At 36.8% G+C, this 19,564-nt stretch overlaps 1 protein-coding gene across 7 annotated transcripts in view; it reads right to left on the reverse strand.

The window, feature by feature from the left end:
- The window catches only part of QKI (QKI, KH domain containing RNA binding), a 154,755-nt gene that overhangs the window by 92,277 nt on the left and 42,914 nt on the right, over positions 1 to 19,564 (reverse strand). For all 7 annotated transcript variants that reach the window (XM_039257449.1, XM_039257444.1, XM_039257442.1 and 4 more), the window contains exon 2: positions 19,245 to 19,387. In XM_039257449.1, coding sequence (XP_039113380.1) covers positions 19,245 to 19,364 — 120 coding nt within the window. In that variant the 5' untranslated portion in view covers positions 19,365 to 19,387. The remainder of the gene's footprint in view (positions 1 to 19,244; positions 19,388 to 19,564) is intronic.

Below are 19,564 nucleotides of genomic sequence, written 5' to 3' on the forward strand. Positions count from 1 at the left end.
GATTGAATTAATTTTCATGTAGCTCAAGTGATCACTCTTCTCTTCAGGGTTAGTGAGGTCTCTCCCCATCCTAAGATCATCAAAATATCCTTCTGTATTAACATTTAGAAGCTTTATTGTTCTTTCACAGTTATTCCCCAGTGTACCAGGAATTAATGTCTGTGATGGTACAGCTTCTTCTCTTTCCCTCACATGGACACCCAATTGTCCTACCACATTGTATTGAAAAGACTATCCTTTCCAATTACTCTACAGCACCATTATTGTCATAAACAAATCTATATATACTTGGGTCTGTTTCTGAGTTCTCTATTTTATTAATCTATTGTTTATCCCTGCTTTACTATCCACTATATTGGGGCACTTAGGTGACCCAGTTATGACCTCAGCTACGGTCTCAGAGTTATGAATTCAAGGCCTGCATTGGACTCCATGCTTGGTGTGGAGCCTACTTCCAAAAAAGAAAAAAACAATCACACTGTATTAAAATGCACTGTATTATTTATTGTAACTTTATAATAAATCTTAATATGCAGTACAGTGCACTTTGCTCCTAAGAGTATCTCAGCTATTGCCCTTTGTGTTTCCGTACAGATTTTAAAACCAGTTGGTCAATTTCTAGAATTATACAGACAGTAATTTTGAGATATTATAATAAAGACGTCAAAGTCATGAGCATGTTATAATTTCTTCATTTGGTCAAGTCTTCTTTAATTTCTCTCAAGAATCTAAGGCTTTTTTACTGTGACTTTACTCATTTTTATCAGACTTATTCCTAGATATTTGGAAGTTCAATTTTGCTACTGTATATATTTTTTCATTTTTGTTTCTTGCAATGTGAACACATAATTGATTTTTCTATATTAAATCTTACATCTAGCAGCTTTTTATTTTATCAATTCTCATAATTTTTCTGTAGGTACTTTTGGATTCTTTAGATAAACAAACCTATCATTTGCAAACAATGACTGCTATATACCGTCTCCAGCCATATGGCACTGCCCAATACAACCTGAGTTCAAAGTCAAAGAGTCAATCATCCTCTTATTCCAGATTTCGAAATTAAAGTTTTCAATGGCTCACCCTAAAGTCTGAAGAAATCTGCAGACTTTTTGTAGATATATTTTACCAGATTAAGAAAACTTCCCTCTATTCTGTAGTTTGCTGGGTTTTTTTTTTTTAATGTTTTTTTTTATTTTGAGAAGACAGAAAAGAGGGGGGAAAGGGGGACAGAGGAGAGTGGGATAGAAAAAAAGATAGACAAGGAGAATCTTAAGCAGCTCCATGCTCAAAACAGAGTCCGATGTGGGGCTCCATCCCACAAACCATGAGATCATAACCTGAGCCAAAATAAAGAGTCAAATGTTCAAACCAATGAGCCACCCAGGCGCCCCATGAAGTTTTTTTTTTTATTTAATCATAAGTGGATGTTTAAATTTACCACATTTCTTTACCATCCATTGAGACAACCCTAATATTTCTCTTCAATTCTGTTAGTGAAGTGGATTACAATCAATTATCAAATGTTAAATGACCTTACATGCTTAAAATAAACTCAAGTTGATCCTGATGCATTATCCTTTGCATAAGTTGGTAGGTTCATTCTGCTAGTACTCTGATGACATTTTAAAATTTACATTCATAAATGGAATTGGTATTTAATATTCCCTTCTCATAATATACTTCTTGGGTTTTGGCATCAAGGTTATTCTGGCCTCAGAAATTATTGAGATGTATTCCTATTTCCTCTTTTTCTACTCTCTGGTAGGCTTGTAGAAGACAGGCGATTCACCCCTCAAATACTAAATCAGCGGTGAAACAACCTGGGCCTAGGGTTTTTCTCTGTGCAAGGTTTTAAATTATGGATTGAATTCATTCAGATTTTCATGTCAATTCTGGTAACTTGTATTTACCTAAAAATATGCCCATGTTGTTTAAACTTTCGAATTTACTACTGTAAAGCTTCTGTCCAATTTTCTTCTCAGTACCTACAGGATCTATTGCTCGCCTTTCATTCCTAACTGGTTATCTATGTCTTCCTTTTTACCAATCTCCCAATCTTTCCAAACAATTTATTTTTGCTTTCACTGATTGGGGTAGATTGACTTAAAAAACAATAGTCACAGGGGCACCTGGGTGGCTCAGTCAGTTGAGTGCCCGACTTGGGCTCAGGTCATGATCTCGCAGTTTATGAGTTCGAGCCCTACCACAGGCTGTCGGTGCAGAGCCCACTTCAGATCCTCTGTCCTCCTCTCTCTGCCCCTCCCCCATTTGTGCTCTCCAAAAAAACATAAAGAAATATCTATTTTTTGAATGGCCACAATTAACCTTTAAACTCTAAAGATACCTATGCCATCTGCAGTTTAAACTCATAGTTCGTCCCACCCCTCCACTCTGGGCTAGCACTGTGACTTGCTTTTCCAATAAATACAGCAAAGTGGAAAGAATGACATTCATGTTAAAAACCTCCATCCGTCTTAGGTGCTCTTATCCCATGTAAACCACCTCAGACTAACCTACCAGAGAAGGAGAATGAAAGACAAGTGACCCCGTCGCCATCAATGTCCCTCCCAACCCACAGCCAGACACCTCGCAGAAGCAGAGCTGCCTAGCTGACCTGCAGGGGACTGCAGATGCAGACCAGAACTACTTTGCTGAACCCAACCTCAAGGTCCAGCCTGCAGAAGAGAAGGAGGAGCCAAATAAATGGCAGGTGTTTTAACATAAGTTGTTGGGTGGTTTATTTTAATGCCACAAGAGCCATCTGATACGATGGTTCTCTTCCTTTTGTGGTTCCTTGTATTTAATTGATTTCTACTCTTAGTTTTATTATCTCCTTCCTTCTACTTCCTTTGAGTTTAATCTGCTATGTTTTCTCAGCTTTCCAAAATAGATGCTTGGCTTACTGCACCTTCTTCGTTCCTAACATAAATATACTTTCAAAGCTTTCAAGTATTCCTCTAAACTGGCTTTAGCCGCAACCTAAAGTTTTGATATGCAGTATTTCCATTATTATTCAGATCAGATAATTTAATAGCTATTGAATTTTTAAATGTTTTTCTCATCTCAAACATGAGATTTCCTAATTATCTGTTACTGATTTCTAACTTCTACATGACAATCAGAAAACATTCTGTACAGAATATCAGTCCTGCATCATTTGTTCAGACTTTTCAGAGTAGCATATGGTCAATTTTTCTAAATATTCCATGGGTGCTCAATTAAAAAAACAACAACAACAACAACAGACATTCCTCCATGATTAACTTTTTGTCTATATTGCTCCTTGTAGGTCTATTTTGGTTTTGTATGTTTAGAGGCTGTTATTTTGACATACAAATTTTAAATTATTATAGCCTTTTGTCATTACAAAGTGGCCCTCTATCTCTAGTAATAACGTCTGCCATTAAGCCTGATATTCATAGAGGTAAACATTTCTCGTTGTTTAGTTTTTCATAGTGTATCTTTCTTGATCTGATTACTTTCAGCCTTTTGTTATCCTTATATTACACAGGACTTCTTCATGAAAAATATCTAAATGAGTCTGTTTCCTCACCCAATCTTGTAATCTTTGGATTTTTACTAACACTTAGCCCATTTACAGTATGTGATTTATACCTACCATCGTACTAAGTGCTCCCTCCGTGCACAAGCTCTTTCACAGGGTGGGCCGGGGCTGGGTAGGGACACAGATGCAAATACTCACATTTTCTCACTTTGTTTTTCCTTTCTATGAGCCTCAGAGTTACATGCTTGTTTATCCTAAACATGCATCACTGAATTATCAGACACTAATGTTACTTTGTACTTTCACCCCTTTCCTATATGATGCAAGGATCCCGGCCTATGTAACTTCATTTATTCCAATCTACTTTATATGCCATTAGCTGTTTTTCAAACTTTATGTATACTGGGGCGCCTGGGTGGTTCAGTCGGTTGGGCGTCTGACTTCGGCTCATGTCATGATCTCATGTTTCGTGAGTTCAAGCCCCGCGTCGGGCTCTGTGCTGACAGCTCAGAGCCTGGAGCCTGTTCAGATTCTGTGTCTCCCTGTCTCTCTGACCCTCCCCTGCTCACACTGTCTCTCTCTTTCTCTCTCAGAAATAAACATTTAAAAAATATATAAAAAGCATCCTTAACTATTTCCTTTAGCAAGCATCTTCTGGTAATGTAGTTTCTTAGTGTTTCCTCATCTGAACAGATCTTACAGAATTCTAGTTTGGCAGTTATTTTCGTTCAACACCTTAAAGATTCTCTCCTTGTCTCGTTTTCCGCTGTTGTACTTCTGAAAAACAAGCTACAAGTCTTAACTGTGGCTCCTTTGAAGGTAACATTTTCCCTCTTTTGCTATTTTTACAATTTCTTCAACAGTAGTTTTCTGAAGTTTTACTACAACATGCCTAGGAATGGTTTTTGTTTTACAGTGCAGTTTCATATATCTGTGACTTTATTGCTTTGGTCTGAAAGTTTGAAGCCACACTCCTATCAAACACTGCTTCTATGCTGTTCTCTTCTAAAACCCAATTATATACATTAGACCTTCTCACTGGTTTTCTTTCATTTATCACTGTTTGTCTATCTCTCTGCCTCTTCATGCTGAGTATTTTCTTCTGAGCTACCGTCCAAATTCACTAATTCTATCTTCAAATGCTTCTAATCTTCTGGGAAACCTGTTTAATTCCAGTTATTTTTTTCAGTTTAATTCTTCTTTCAAATTCCCATTTCTCTGCCATTTTCTCTAATTTGTCCTCTGTCTCCTTCCACATGCTAAGCATAGCTCTTATAAAGTCTAGGTTTGACAATTCTAATACCTAGAGTCCCTGTGGATTTGTTTTTATCATTTTCTTTTTTCTTCATATTTTTGTTAATGCCATCTTACCTTCTTGTAATTTGGGTTATCTTCTAGTGTATGCCAGACACTGTACTTACTAAACAGCTCACAGAAATAACCTAAGGCCTAAAATGGTGTTACCTTCTTCCAGAAGGGCTACCAGAAGGGGTATACATCACCTGCTGTTACTAGCAAAATCCAAGATCACTTCTTAAAACAATTTGATGCTGACATGCATTGTCTGTGAGAACTTAGAAAATTCTGGTTCACTTTTACTCCTAGAATACATACCCATCAGCATCCCATCTCTTCTCCAAGCAAAAACTGAGGACATGGAGGAGTCACATAGATAGATTACAGATTCCAAATTCTGTCCCCCAGAGTTCAGCCTCTCAGTGTCTCCTCCAGACTCTGAAAACATACTCAGTGAAAGGAGTCCCTAAAAGCCAGCCTTATATCCTTAATTATCTGTCCTCAATCTCGCTGGGATTCTGATGTGTTCAAGCAAATGTTTATTTTTTTTTGTACTATGTTCTTTCTATTTTACTGGAAATGCTATGAATTACTAGCTCCAAATTTACTAGCTGCTCTGAATTACCCTGTTAGCCCTTACATACTGAGAAGTTTACGGCAGTGTTAAAGATGTTCCTTTTTATTCTAAAGAGATCTAGAACTAACGTAATTTCAGGCAGTATGGGGGTCTGAGGAAGAGAAATAAGACACATACCACAAAAAGTCTATCTACAGGCCTGGCCCTATGTTCATTCTTCCTACTGATCTGCCACTTCCTAACTCAACTTTTTACATAGTGACAGTCTATAAAACTTCACCACCCCCGCTCAGCCCTTCAAAACAACCTGATCAGAGACAATCTCCACATCCCACACTCTCACATTTTGTTTAGTTCGGGTATTTTCAGTACAAGAGAAAATAGGCTTTCATTTTCAAGTTCAACTCAATGAAATATTTATTCGAGGTCTGCTATGTGGTTAAGAGTAAAAAATACTAGGGTTTAAGAAAAAGAAGGAAGAGGAGGACGATGAAAAGAAACTCCCCACTCTCGTGAAATCTGTGAAAATGCTGTTACTTTCTATTTGTTACCTTGAGTGCTTTTTAAAATAGCTGTTCTTACCAGCTCCTCTCTCCCTCATTAATGGTTGTGCTCTACACAGATCCTTTTCCAAGGCAACTCATATTCTAGACACACATATGGAAAAGAATATCTAGAAAAATTACTCACTGTAAACAGGAATAATTTAGCACTTCAAATAAGGAATACGTAATTATTTTTGATATGTGTCCTTTGTCAAACTGCTTGGCATGCACTTTGTACAACACAAACATTTACAAGACCCTTTTCGGCACATCCTATTCTCCTATTCGTTTCACTTTTTCTGGCTGAACCATAGTGTTAAGGTTATACCTACTTCTACCACAACAAAGCAGTACAATTATCATCTAAGTAAAAAAAAAATGTTTAAAACCAGTCAAAACCAACATACCTCCAAAACAAAATCTTCCTAACCTTAAAAATGATCCAATCTCTACTGCCCAAGACTCAAGAAACAACAGCTCAAGTGTGTTAAAGTGCATACCACTGGGATTCTAATACAATTGAAACTGTCAAGGTCATCCTTCTCAAAATGCTGTAAGTAGAGAATAAAAAAAAATTAATCATAGCAGCTGCTTTGTCTACTGCAACCAATTTCCAAGTTAATATAGTTTGCCTTGCATTAAAATTCATTCTGTGTTGATTTATCATGCTAGTTCTGCAGCTTCATTCAATTAAAACAATGTCACAACACATTCAAAGGAAATCATTTCAAACAGCCTGAGTTAACTGCAACTTTAAAGGCCAAGACTGGGAAAGAAAGAAGGGGGAAGAAAAAGACATTCATTAACCCCACCGTTTTAAGTACAGACCTTCTCTGTGACTCACCAGTTCTATTTCTGCTAAATGGCATGTTAATTTCTAAAGTAGAGGTTACAAACAATCATGTCTAATGCTATTAGTTGCTCCTCATTTCATTTTAAATAGAAATGATGGATTTTTTGTGATGACAAAATAAAGTATTATGGCAAATCTTTACATTAACCTTTTAAGAAAGCTACAATTAAAGATAAAAACCTTCTGTGACACACTATCAAAACAGATAACTAATAAAACATGGCTTTCCAAAAGCATTTCAGTGAAACACTTCTAGGAGCTGTTAGAGTAATTTCTGCTTAAAATTTTGTAAAAACCATTTAAAAAAAGAACATGCACTTCTTCAGATTTTTTTTTTTTTTTTGGCACAACAGATTGATAATCTGTTTTAAAATATTGTGTCTGGTACTTATAAGGTGATTTTATTTTAGACACATTGCAACCTTACATTATATCTCTTATGTGACAAAGTAGGCGTAAAACACACATGCAAATGTGTATTTGTTGAAATCTTTCACTTAGCAAATAACAAAAAAATGTACCAACTCTAATGCAGCCAACACTAGTGAGCCTATCTCATGCAAGTGTGTTAAAATGAAAGAAAAGTCATGGTTATTTGGTAATACCACTGGTTTTATTTTAAATAACAGAATGAGATTTTGTTTGATTTATTGTCCTACAGATTGGCCCTAGACTTATCACAGGTAAGGAGAAAATATTAATTATACAGATTAAATCAAAAGTGTGCTGTGTCTCTAGTCATTCACTGTGAACAGCACAATGTTCTTCCAGTGTTCAAAACCCATTATCCAATTCAGCAAAGAAGTTGCTCTTGTCATTTACGAATAAATGAAGTTTCAACGTATCTTTTCAATTTTCATATTCATATACTCATGAATGCAAATGAAAAACCAACCAACATGCATGTCAGAACTACATTCATTCATCAATTCAAACCAAAGGTACTGGTCAGAGATAACAAAAGTTCGTCTAAAATCAATGACAGCACTGTGTAAAACATATACACACTCACATCAAAAACCAAAAACAGGCTGAATATATCAAAATCTCTTGTGCTTTTTGAAGATAAATGTCTTAACCTTCATATTTATCCTAGATAAGTAATTAAGTCTCCTTATGCTACATAATCATTATTACAGGAAGCTTTTTTATAAAACCTTTCATATATTCGACCTTTATAAACATCTTCTGTTGACGGCATAAGGCAACGCAGGAGTCATTTACACCAGCAGGTGTAAAGGTGGGAAGAGTAATCAGTAATAACCAAAATATGAAACTGACTGTGGCATATAAATGTGTATATCCTAAATCATACGAAATCATCATCCTTTGAGTATAAGATATAATTGGTAAAGAAGCTCATGGCACTCAAAACAAACTCAGGTAAGAGAGATGATTATTTTTCTAGAAGCTAAAGAACAAATGCTTCCGAAGCCATTATTTAACCAATTAAAATAAAATGAGAAATTTCTCAACTATATTAAGAGTTCCTGAGGTGCAAATATCTTATTTAGTAATTTTTACCATGAGAATGAAAAAACCACTATATGACTTCTGTGAACACTTTTAATTGAATTATCCAACAATCTGAATAAATATTAGCCTGTTTATATGTGCTGTAGACTTTCAAGAGGCACTGTGGATTAAAAAAAAAAAAAAGGACCAAGTATTATCCCTGACTTCATGAGATGATCTGCAAGACACCTGTACTGACACTATGCACCATGTGATAAGTGCGGGGGGGGAGGGGGGTTGCACAGTGCTCTGATAAAAGTCCTTACTTTGCAGAGGATGACAATTGTCACTAGGAATCAGAACACAAAACCACATAAGAACATGTGAGCTCAACAGTACGTGTTGAGGAGAATTTGGCGTGCTTTGTGGGAAGGAAGGAAAAAGAGAAAGGCATACAGGGAAGAAAAATTAAAAGTACCTGCCATTTTTTATAGAACAGTGATTTCTGCATCTAAACATAAGGGTAACAGCAAAAATAAAGGTTTAAAAAGTAGTTGGGGGGAGGCGCCTGGGTGGCTTAGTCGGTTAAGCGTCCGACTTTTGCTTAGGTCATGATCTCGTGGGTTCGGGCCCCGCGTCGCGCTCTGTGCTGACTGCCAGCTCAGAGCCTGGAGCCTGTTTCAGTCTGTGACTCCCTCTCTCTCTCTGACCCTCCCCTGCTCGCGCTGTCTCTCTCTCTCTCTCTCTCTCTCTCCTAGAAATAAATAAAACATTAAAAAACGTTAAAAAAAAAAAAAACCATATAGCCTGGACATATCAAAATCTCAGTCATTTAAAAAAAAAAAAAGTAGTTAGGGAAGTTTTAAAAGGGCCTTGTGTAAAAGACTTTGGACTTTGCACTGTCAAAAATACTGTCTTGTTCGCTTTCATTGCCTTCATATTTTTATTTTAACTGGTTAAGTAGTGTTTGTTTTTCCAAAGCACTTGTTCTTTAGCTTCTAGAAAAATAATCCTGAGATTTCAGGATAAAGTCCAAATAACAAAATCAGTGATGTCACAGAAACCAAACAAATTTTATTTCCACGTTCCATTTCAATATGGAAGTTAACATGAGTGCAATGACTATGCCACTCAACATGTACGCGGAGGTAGGTTTTATTCTGAGTGTTCTGGTGTGAGAGTGTTTCTACGCTTAGCCCTTTACATGCAGGAAGTCACTTAATCCTCGAAATGCTTTTGAAAGACAGTTACCATTATCATCAAGATTTTATTCGTGAGAGGTAACAAAAGTAGTCCTAATCCCATAACATCTAGATTAAATATAGAATTTTGACAATTAGTAGAATGCCCATCTTCTAAAGACCTTAAAGTATATACCCTAATCACACCAGAAACTCATTTTTAGTTTTCTAATCCCTGTTCATCATTCAAAATGTTTGGTTATGAAGCTTACAAAAACTCTCTTCAGATTCAAGTTTACTTTTGGAGTCCAATTGTGTTTTTATCATTTTCTCTCCACTTACATCCTAAACATTCCATCACTATACTAATGTTACATAATCACACCTTGCCTTTCCAATATCTTCACCTATCTTTTACGGATTGGGATTACAGCTTTAATAATCATCATATATACATCCTTTTTACCTTAACTGAACCTTTTATCTGAATGAAAATCTTTATGTGATTATTACTTGACCCATGTTATTTCAATGAAAAATATGTATAATTTTAAAAAAAGAGAGAAAGAGGAATATGATTATTTGAGTCAAAACTGAGCTTACAAGTGTCACTTCAAACCCTGAAGATGAGTCTACAAGATTAAATATATAGTTCTGACCATGGATGATGGATACTATCTAAGGCTCTCTGACACTGATTTTTTAAGTTTTGCGGCATAAATATTATCACCTCATACACTATTTGAAAATTACTAGTTCCGCTCTTAAAGTCAGCTGCTTTTTTTTTTTTTTTTAGCACAGTTTATTAGTCACTTGTGATAACTTTAATTCCAACCTGGTTCAATGTTCCTACAATGTTGAGAACAATGAAGTTTACAGAGGCTTTTAATTACTTTTTTCTGTTAACATATAATGTTTTTCCTCTGTTAATCTTGATTCCTCTATAATATTAAGCTATAAAATCATCTTCTTCTGTATTCTCTACTTTAAATAAACAGTACCACTAGCAAAGCCCTCTCTCATTCTTAGTGTCCATAAATAATAGACTAAGAAATCATGAAAGTTTTCATTAATCTGTCCCCTACTCTTCCTTTCAACAGGGGCTCAGTTCAGGCCCCTGTTACTGTGTTAACAGTACTGTAAGGGCAGGGATTACATCTTTTCGCGTTCTTGTATCTGGAATACAAGCACTGGCCACACACATTTCTGGAATAAAAGAATGATGCCAAAATTTCACTGCTTTACACTGAAATCTTTTCAGCCTTCATGTTTCTATTTACTTTACAAATTTTAGGTTTCTCCTTTGTTTTAATCAGTTAAAGTTGCAAATTTATTCTGCTTTCATACAGTGTCATAAATAAAAAGCCAAGAAACTAATAAAGCAATCATTGTTCTCTAATCCCAAAAAATACAACAGAGATAACATTTTTTAAAGCTCAATCAATTCCTTATCAATAATAAAGAAAAATGATCACACCAATATGAAGCACGGAGATGGCCAAGTTCATGCTAGGAAGACCACTTACTGATGATATTGTTTTGGAGCTTGGGAAAAACAGGGCTCTATGGTTGGTCAGAACTAGATTTCAGGAAGTACCTAATTTAATTACAAACAGTCTGTTTTAAAGGCCTGAATTTAAGACATGTAATTCTTTCCCAATGAAATAAATAAGTGAATTTAGTTCCAATGCTAGTTGTTGAAAAAGTCTGATTGCAATGTTCCTAGAATAAAGTTAAGGCAGGTTCCATAAAAAAATACAATTTTCAGCTCAAATTCAAACCAAAAGAAAGTATAAATAGGAGTTCATTCACTCATAAAATAAATTTAGGTCATCTACATCACACCCATGATGGGTGGTCAAGCTCAAGTGGTACAACATTCATCTACCCCCAGAGCCCATTTTGTTTGCCACGTTTGGAGGGAAGAGGGTTAGGTTCAGGAAGATTCTGCTACTGACTGCTTCACTCAGTTTCAGGAGACAACGCGCGCTCAAGATGGGCCAATAGATCAACATCTTCAATTTTCCTTTAATCTCCAAAAGAAACACCTCAATGTTTAAGGAACAGGAACAGCCCTGAGAATCAGATTTCTAATTTCTGTATTACATTCCTTCGGTTATTTCAGGGACAATAGTAGAGATATGGAGGTTAGCTATCAGTGATTAGGTATGCAGCTGCTAAGTCTCTTAGAACAATAATTTTAACAGATCAGATCCTAATGAACTCTTTTTGAATGAGATAAATGATAGAGAAAACTTTGTATCTTGGCCGAAAATAATTTGCTTCCACTGACTACTCCCCTAAAAATAAACTCCATGTTCTAATCTTTTCTTTTGAACACTAATTCCTTTTAAATAGTAAAATACATCACTAACAAAATAAAGCTTAGCATTTTAAGGCTCTGAAAAGGCTTATTCTTTTTAAAATTGTTAAATTTTGAGAAAACCTGAGCTAAACAAAAGTTATTGTTTTCAGACTATCTTGAGGTCTTTTTTGGAATAACTTATTAACATTTTGGAATAACACTAAAAATTTAGTGTCTCTCAGAGTATAAAGACCCTAATTAATAACTGATACACAGCAGGCCTTAATATGCCGTTATAGAGTAAAATAAAAGGAAAACTTCCAAATCAAAAACAAAAAGACAAAAGTCAAGAATGAAATTAACCCTCACTAAATTGATCTGTTTAAAGTTCATGGGGCACCTGGGTGGCTCACTCCGTTAAGCATCCAACTCTTGGTCTTGGCCCAGATCATGATCTCACAATTCGTGGATTTGAGCCCTGCATCGGGCTCTGTGCTGACAGCATGGAGCCTGCTTGGGATTCTCTCTCTCCCTCTTTTTCTGCCCCTCCCCTGTTCGTGCTCTCTCTCTCTCTCTCAAAATAAGTTAAATAAATAAAGTTCGAAGTCAACAATAACAGTTTCTCTACCTAAAGCTTAAAGATATGTTCAGTACCATCAAATGGTACTGCCAAATTAAAATCTCCAACAGATTTATATATAATCTCAAACACTTCACTCAATAAAAATATGCACCAACTTTCCTGAAAAATCAACTATCTATTTCAATAGTTTTATGTGTAAACTATCAAAGAGAGATGTGCAGATCTTACTTTCAATGTATTATATTTTCACTCATAATTAAGTTCATATCCAGGCAAAAACTAAGCCTTAACCAAGGTACTGAAAAAGGAGACTTTACAGACAATTACATTTTGATTTAATGTCCATTTGTTTCTAAGAACAAAGGTGAAAGCAGTTTTTTATGAAGGCTCTTGATTAACTCTTTGAACACAATAAGGAAGCCACAATAGTCAGAGAAGCAAAGTCCTAATAAAAGATAACAAACTGCATGCCCCCTCTTCTCCTCATAACCCATCGCAAACAAATGCTAGCTCAACATCCAATATGCAGGAGACAATCTTGAGAAATGGGAGAAAACCAATAACCCTATACTGTATACTAAATCAGAAGTTATGGCTAGCCAAATCTTATCTGTGAACTCAGGAAAACTGAATTGAAAGGGGTCTTAAAACTCTTGCTCCACCATTAACACAGATTATTATTATGAGCCTACAGGATGTGATGAGTAATTATAAACCTAAATTATTAATTACAGTTGCCAGGCTGGGATCCTTGTTGGAAAAAATATTTGAAAATGCATTTACCCATCTTACAAACCTCTGACGATTGTCATCATGATAGCCTACATCCATGGCCTACCTTTCAAAGCTATCAACATTCAAAACTAAAACCCATTTTAAAAACATCAGAAAATCAGAGTTATGTTCTTATTAAATATCTGGAGAACATCTCACTACAATTTCCTATCACATCCCAAACAAAGTTTGGCAATCTACTCTGTTCATGTGTAGACTAGAACAACTATGATCCCTAAGAGCTAGACCCTGACAATATTTGGAAATTATCTACCATCAAGGTAGATCCTATAAAACAATTTCTCACAACTAAAAACTAAATAACAAGGCAAATTTCATGACAGAATTATTACTGACTCAACAAACAGAACATCTTCTACTTACATCAGAGTTGACTTCATTCACATACTGCTTCATAAAATCTCCATGGATTCAAACAAGTCTTTAATAACTTCATCAGCCAAATTACCAGTTTGATGGCCTATGTATAACTTGAATCTTCTTTCATGTCTGTCACTTTATGAATGTATGATAAACTTAAACAGTCTTAAATGATTTAATGCAATATATTTTATCTTTCTTCAAGACTGTGGGATCCTTCAAGGATAGGAATTTTTTTTTCATGTTCACAAACACAAGAACCATACTGAGTGCTTGATCAGATGCCATACATTTGTTATCTTTATTCCATCAAACACTTTTAGGAGGGGACCTTATAATTTAATGGACAAGGAAACAGATTCTAAAAATTTAACATGTGCTCAAAGCCAATGTGATAATCTGGATGATTTTTCAACAAATATCTATTCCATTCCCCTTCTCACTGAGTGACTTGATAATGCAGTTTCTTAACCTCAGTGCTAAAGACATTCAGGGAGGAAAATCATTTGCTGTGGAGGGGCTGCCCTGCCCACTGTAAAATGTTCAGCAACATTCCTGGCATTTACCTAGGAGATGCCACTGAATACCCTCTCCTGTTGTGCTTTTGCCAGCCCCAAACATCTCCAGATACTGTCAAATGTCCAAGAAGGGCAAAATCCTCCGTAGCTGATCATCACTGAGCTGCCAGAATGTTAGCAGAAGGGAGCAGAGGCCTTACACGTGCTGAAGCAATGTGGCTCGGCTGTGGCAGGGAGGGCCGGCTGCCCCTCTGGACCGAGCCCGGCAAGAACACAGAGGCAAGAACCCACCTGCGGCTGGCCTAGGTCAAGAAGGGCCAAGCCCAGCCAGCAGAATCTCAGCCACCATATGGTAAAGGCTAAAGAGCACTAAAACCAATGTTTGTTATTTTAAGCCAGTAAGTTTTACTGAGAGTCGCTTACTTTGGAGCATGATTGTGACAACTGCTGACAAACACAGCCAGTAAGGGAGGAAAGCCAAGATTCAAAACTGAGGCCTGTCTGGCTCAAAACCGCACTATTATACAACTATGTCAAAGAGTTTTTTCAACAGAATTAATACCCCTACCTCCAGGATGTGCTTGGTCCACAACAGAGATGCAATAAAAGTCTGCTTTGTTAACAAATATAAATATTACAATTCTGAACAAACTTTCAGTTCATTTTCAATGCTACTCGTATTACCTTCCCCTCCCCACATCATTAAGCCACTAATTCAAAAACATTATGAAGACCATTATAACACACTATTTCATTTCTCAAACACTAAATCTAAAACTTTTTTCTCCTATCAGTCTCAGAGCTATACATAACCAAGTGCAAAACAATACCTCCAAATTAACACTTACTTCAATAAAGTAAGTTGCTGCAAGCAAATGCAAAGGCCAAGTTTAAAAGAAAAGCTTATAGTATTTGAAAGAGTGCAGCTTTCAGATGGTCACGCACAACAGATATTTGGGGTACATCTGCCATTTACCAGACACTGTCCGAGGCAGTGAGAATACAGAGACAAAATGTGCACCCTCACAGATCCTGCATTCTGGGTAATGCTTATGCAGCATTACAGCACTTTTCAAGTGTTCTACATGTATTAACTCACTTATAACTCCTCAGAAACCTGTGAGAGAATTACTATCTCCTTAGAGATGCGAAAATAGAGGTGTACATGACAAGTAACTTGCCCAAAGTCACAAAGAAAGCCAGCAGAACCAGCCTGCAATCTGGGTCTGAGTCCATCCTCTGACTACTACGTCCCATGCCCCTTCAAAGCTTTAATAATTTGTGAGTCAAACAGGAGGAGTTCACTCACAAAATCAAGCTACCACACAAATGGGAAGGATGGGACAGAAGCATAATTCATGATCTCTAAGATATACGAAGTGAAAAACTGCCAGAATAAGAACACTTACTTGTTTCACTGTGGCCAATATCGAACTCATAATTCTGAAATCAATCTTTTCCCATACTGCTAAAATCTGACGCATTCCCCTGCTTTACTTTGATACTGTTTTTTCCCAAAAGCTGGCATAAAGTTCCTAATATAGATCACAAAACAGTTCTTACTCATTTGGTATATATTAATAACCTCAAAGAAAGAAATTCTTAAATTTTCGTAACAAATTTAATTAATTCTTATAATAGAAATCTTATATAAATAGAACTTAAATTCGTGTAACAAAATTAAAATTAGGGTATTAAAAAATTATCTAGAGAACCACAATGGTTTTATATCCATTTCTCTCCTCTTGTGAATTATAACTAAATTTCTCATTTAAAAAGCACTGTTAAAATAGAAATTCTGGAATGTCCACAGTGATCTACAACTCATACACATACCTGCCTCTCGGATATGTCCACTTCTGGATGTCTAACTTCAAACCCAACACCTCTACAGAACTGTTGAATCTCCACCTCCCCAACGGGCTCCTGCCTCAGTCCTTCCACCTCAGGAACTAATGATTCTGTTTCTCCAACTGATCAAAACCTTTTGAGATCTACCTGACTTTCCCTCACACTCGATACACAATCTATGAGCAAATGCTATCGGCTCTAAGTTAACAATCTATGTGGGATCCAAGAATTTCTAAGTCCTTGTTCAAGTTTTAATTTTTTTGTAGTTTATTTATTTTTGAGGCAGAGAGAGACAAAGCATGAGCGGGTAAAGGGCAGCAAGAGAGGGAGACACAGAATCTGAAACAGGCTCCAGGCTCTGAGCTGTCAGCACAGAGCCCAATGTGGGGCTCAAACCCACGAACCGCAGATCATGACTTGGGCTGAAGTCGGATGCTAAACTGACTAAGCCACCCAGGCGCCCCAAGAATGAATCTATTAAAACCAAACTGTTCACAGCACTCCTTGGGTCAAAACATCTGACTGGCTTCCCACTTCAATCAGTCAGAAAAGGGTCTGAAATCCCTACTGGGTCCCACAGCCCCTACATGACACGGCCCCTCTGCTAACTCTCTAATCTTCCATCTTACCATACTTCCCAGGCACACTCATGCCTGTCACTGTACTTGCTCCTCACTCTCCCTGGAATGTTCTTCTCCCAGATAATCTTTATGGCTTCCTCCCCATCACTTCGTTCACATCTCTGCATTCCCTCTGTCTCAGAATAGATACTTTTACTATAAGTACACAGTCATCAGTTAGATGCTTAGCTCATCTTGTTTTTCCCATAGCACTGCCTGCACCTAAAGTAAACATTCCTTTGCTGTCTGTCTCTGCCACTGCAATGTCTGCTCCACAGGGGCGGGGTCACTGTGCAGTGCACAACATGTGCCTCCTGGAACAACACTTGGCAAAAGAGCCACCTGTTAGCGTGGCTTATTCTGATGATAAACAAATAAGAGCAGTGCTCCTCAAACTTTAACATGCATCAGAATCTTCTACAAGGCTTGGAAGGCAAATTGCCGCATCCTGTCCCTGGAGTTTCTGATTCAACTAAACTGGAGTGAGGCTTGAATGTTTATAAGGTAGGGGTACTACACTCCAGGGACCACATTTTGAGATCCACAGACCTAAACAATGTTTTGCTGCAAGACACCTGTCAACAACAGGAGTTGACCATGGCAATGAACCACAATTGGTGGAAGAAAGAAATGGAGTGAAAAGATGACTCCAGACTCACACTATAAAATATATCCCTTCTGACTTAGAGGATTATATGAAACATGCCTTTAAAAATGCAATATAAATATCCCTTCCCTAAACAGGTTTTTGGGTTTTTCCCCCCAGAAGAATAGGGGCCAGGCATATCAAGGTTATATTTGCTAACAAAGTATTATGATCTGACATATTCTGTGTTAATGACTAGTGTTGAAATTCTATCCTTTAGAGTTTAAACAATGAGATGAGAAGGCTGATATCCTTTATGAGCTACTGAAACACCAAAGAGCTGGAGACTCGAGTTGGAACCGCTGCCCAAACCGTAACTTCCCATCTCTAAGAATCCTTCCAGCCCTCAAGGGCGGGACCAGACGGACCAAGTCTAGGTTATGTTATTTAACCTCCCATCCCCAGTCATGGCAGATTAGTCCAAAATACACTTTCTCTCCTAGGAACCTGTGAAATTTGAAGATAAAGTCTGGTAAGCACTGAAGCCAAATTCAGCTAAGAGCAAAGGTCTCAAAGACAAAGTTCAAATTCCTAATGTCGAGCTTCTCAAAGCTGCCTTGGCCCCTCTGTTACATGAGGTTTTGTTCTCCAGCTATTTCCTTTAATCCTCTGTAATACACCGAATTATCTTCCAACAAACCCTTTGCCTACATTATCCAAAATTGTCTATATATGTGCAACCAAAAATACTTAACAAAGTAAATGTATTAGCCTTAAAGAAACTGTATTAGAAATGCAACTTGTGGGGCACCTGTGTGGCTCAGTCGATTAAGCATCCGACTCTGACTCAGGTCATGATCTCACAGTCTATGAGTTCAAGCCCCGCATCAAGACTCTGTGCTGACAGCTCTGGGCCTGGAGCCTGATTCACATTCAGTTTCCCTCACTTTGTCCCTCCCTGGCTCACACCGACTTGGTCTCTCTCTCAAAAATAAATAAAACATAAAAAAAAAAAAAAAAAGAAACAAAGAAAGAAATGTAACTTGTGAAATTTCAAAGCTTTTTTCCAGTAATCCAACTTAAGACATTTATTTTCTATCTTTAGACTAATATATTTGCCATATAATCAATGAGTCTTAGAGTATACATATTTTGACCTTACAATACCAACTCCTTCTTGCAGAATAGCTCTCTGAAACCTGCAAAATGCCACCAAATTGGTTTTTTATTCAATAACTGGAGCCAATCTGTACAAATACTATGTATATTGGGAGTTCAGGGTAAACAACAAAAACACAGGCTCTTGTTTTAAGTACCTACTGTTCTGATGGGGAGAAACAGAAAAATAACTTTAAAAATATCAGATTGTAAGTGCCGCTGCAGAAAAATAAAGAGATTTATGTGAAACAATGAGTAACCAGATTGCTTTTAGATAAAATGGTGAGGGGTTTCCTTTCTGAAGTAACATTTAAGCTAAAATCTTAATCAGCAGACAGCTAACCTAAAGGTATTTAGGCTGAGAATAGACCTGACTTGTTCTAACAGCCAACGTGGCTACAGTACATTGAGGAAGAGGAAAAACCACTTAAGATGAAGTCAGAGAGATAGAAAGAACCATATGACGTAGGGTTCTGTAACAAACACAAAGAGTATGGAGCTAAATATCATTAACTGGTACAGGACAAGGACGCTACTTGCAATGAGAGGTGTATGGAGTAGAGTTGAGTAAGAAACAAGAATGAAAAAGACAAAACACAAGAAAAAAATTATCAAGAGTGCTTATCATAAAAATTTTAGACCTGAAAGGAACCTCAGCTGTCACAGACCAACCTCTCATTTTAGTGAAAGGATGACATGGCCCAGGCTGTGGCTTCTCTGAGCTCAGGTTTAAGATAAGGAAAGAACAGTATTTGATGCTCTCTGTAACGTTAAGGCCAAAGCTCTTTCCATATTTCTGGCCTTGATTTGAAATCTAAACCAAGTCCTTACCATGTGCATTTTCAAAGGTGACAATAACAGCACTTACAAGAAAACATATGTTAAAAATGTTTTTAAATGGTCCATGCCAAATTATTCTCACCTCTAGTCCCTCACAGGGCCTTTTTGTTTTAAAGCAGCGACAATGCGTAAGTATTTACCACCAGATATATCCCTTCCCATAGTATGTGAAACAGAAAAAAAAAATTGAATAAAACAACAAAATATACTTACATCTGGATATTCTTTTACAGGCACATAAAGTTTCTCTTGTAACTGAACAATAGGTCCCACAGCGTCAGGCAATTCTGCACTCCTTTTCTCTGTACTGCCATTTAATGTGTCATTGTACATGTCTTTCCGTACTCTGCTAATTTCTGTTAAAAGTAAAAATTTTAAATGTGTTAGACAAAAAAATATTCTTGCTAGTCCAGGAAAAAAAAATTATAAAAAGAAGGTAGGGGAGGGTTTCACTGATAACGTGTTAAAGAGTAAAGAACTGTTAACCTATTCTATCATTCCCTGGATTAAATCTATGTTTAACAGAACAATAG

This window comes from Hyaena hyaena, unplaced genomic scaffold, assembly GCF_003009895.1.
Source record: "Hyaena hyaena isolate Hyena2069 unplaced genomic scaffold, ASM300989v1 scaffold_617, whole genome shotgun sequence".
Lineage (NCBI taxonomy): Eukaryota > Metazoa > Chordata > Mammalia > Carnivora > Hyaenidae > Hyaena > Hyaena hyaena.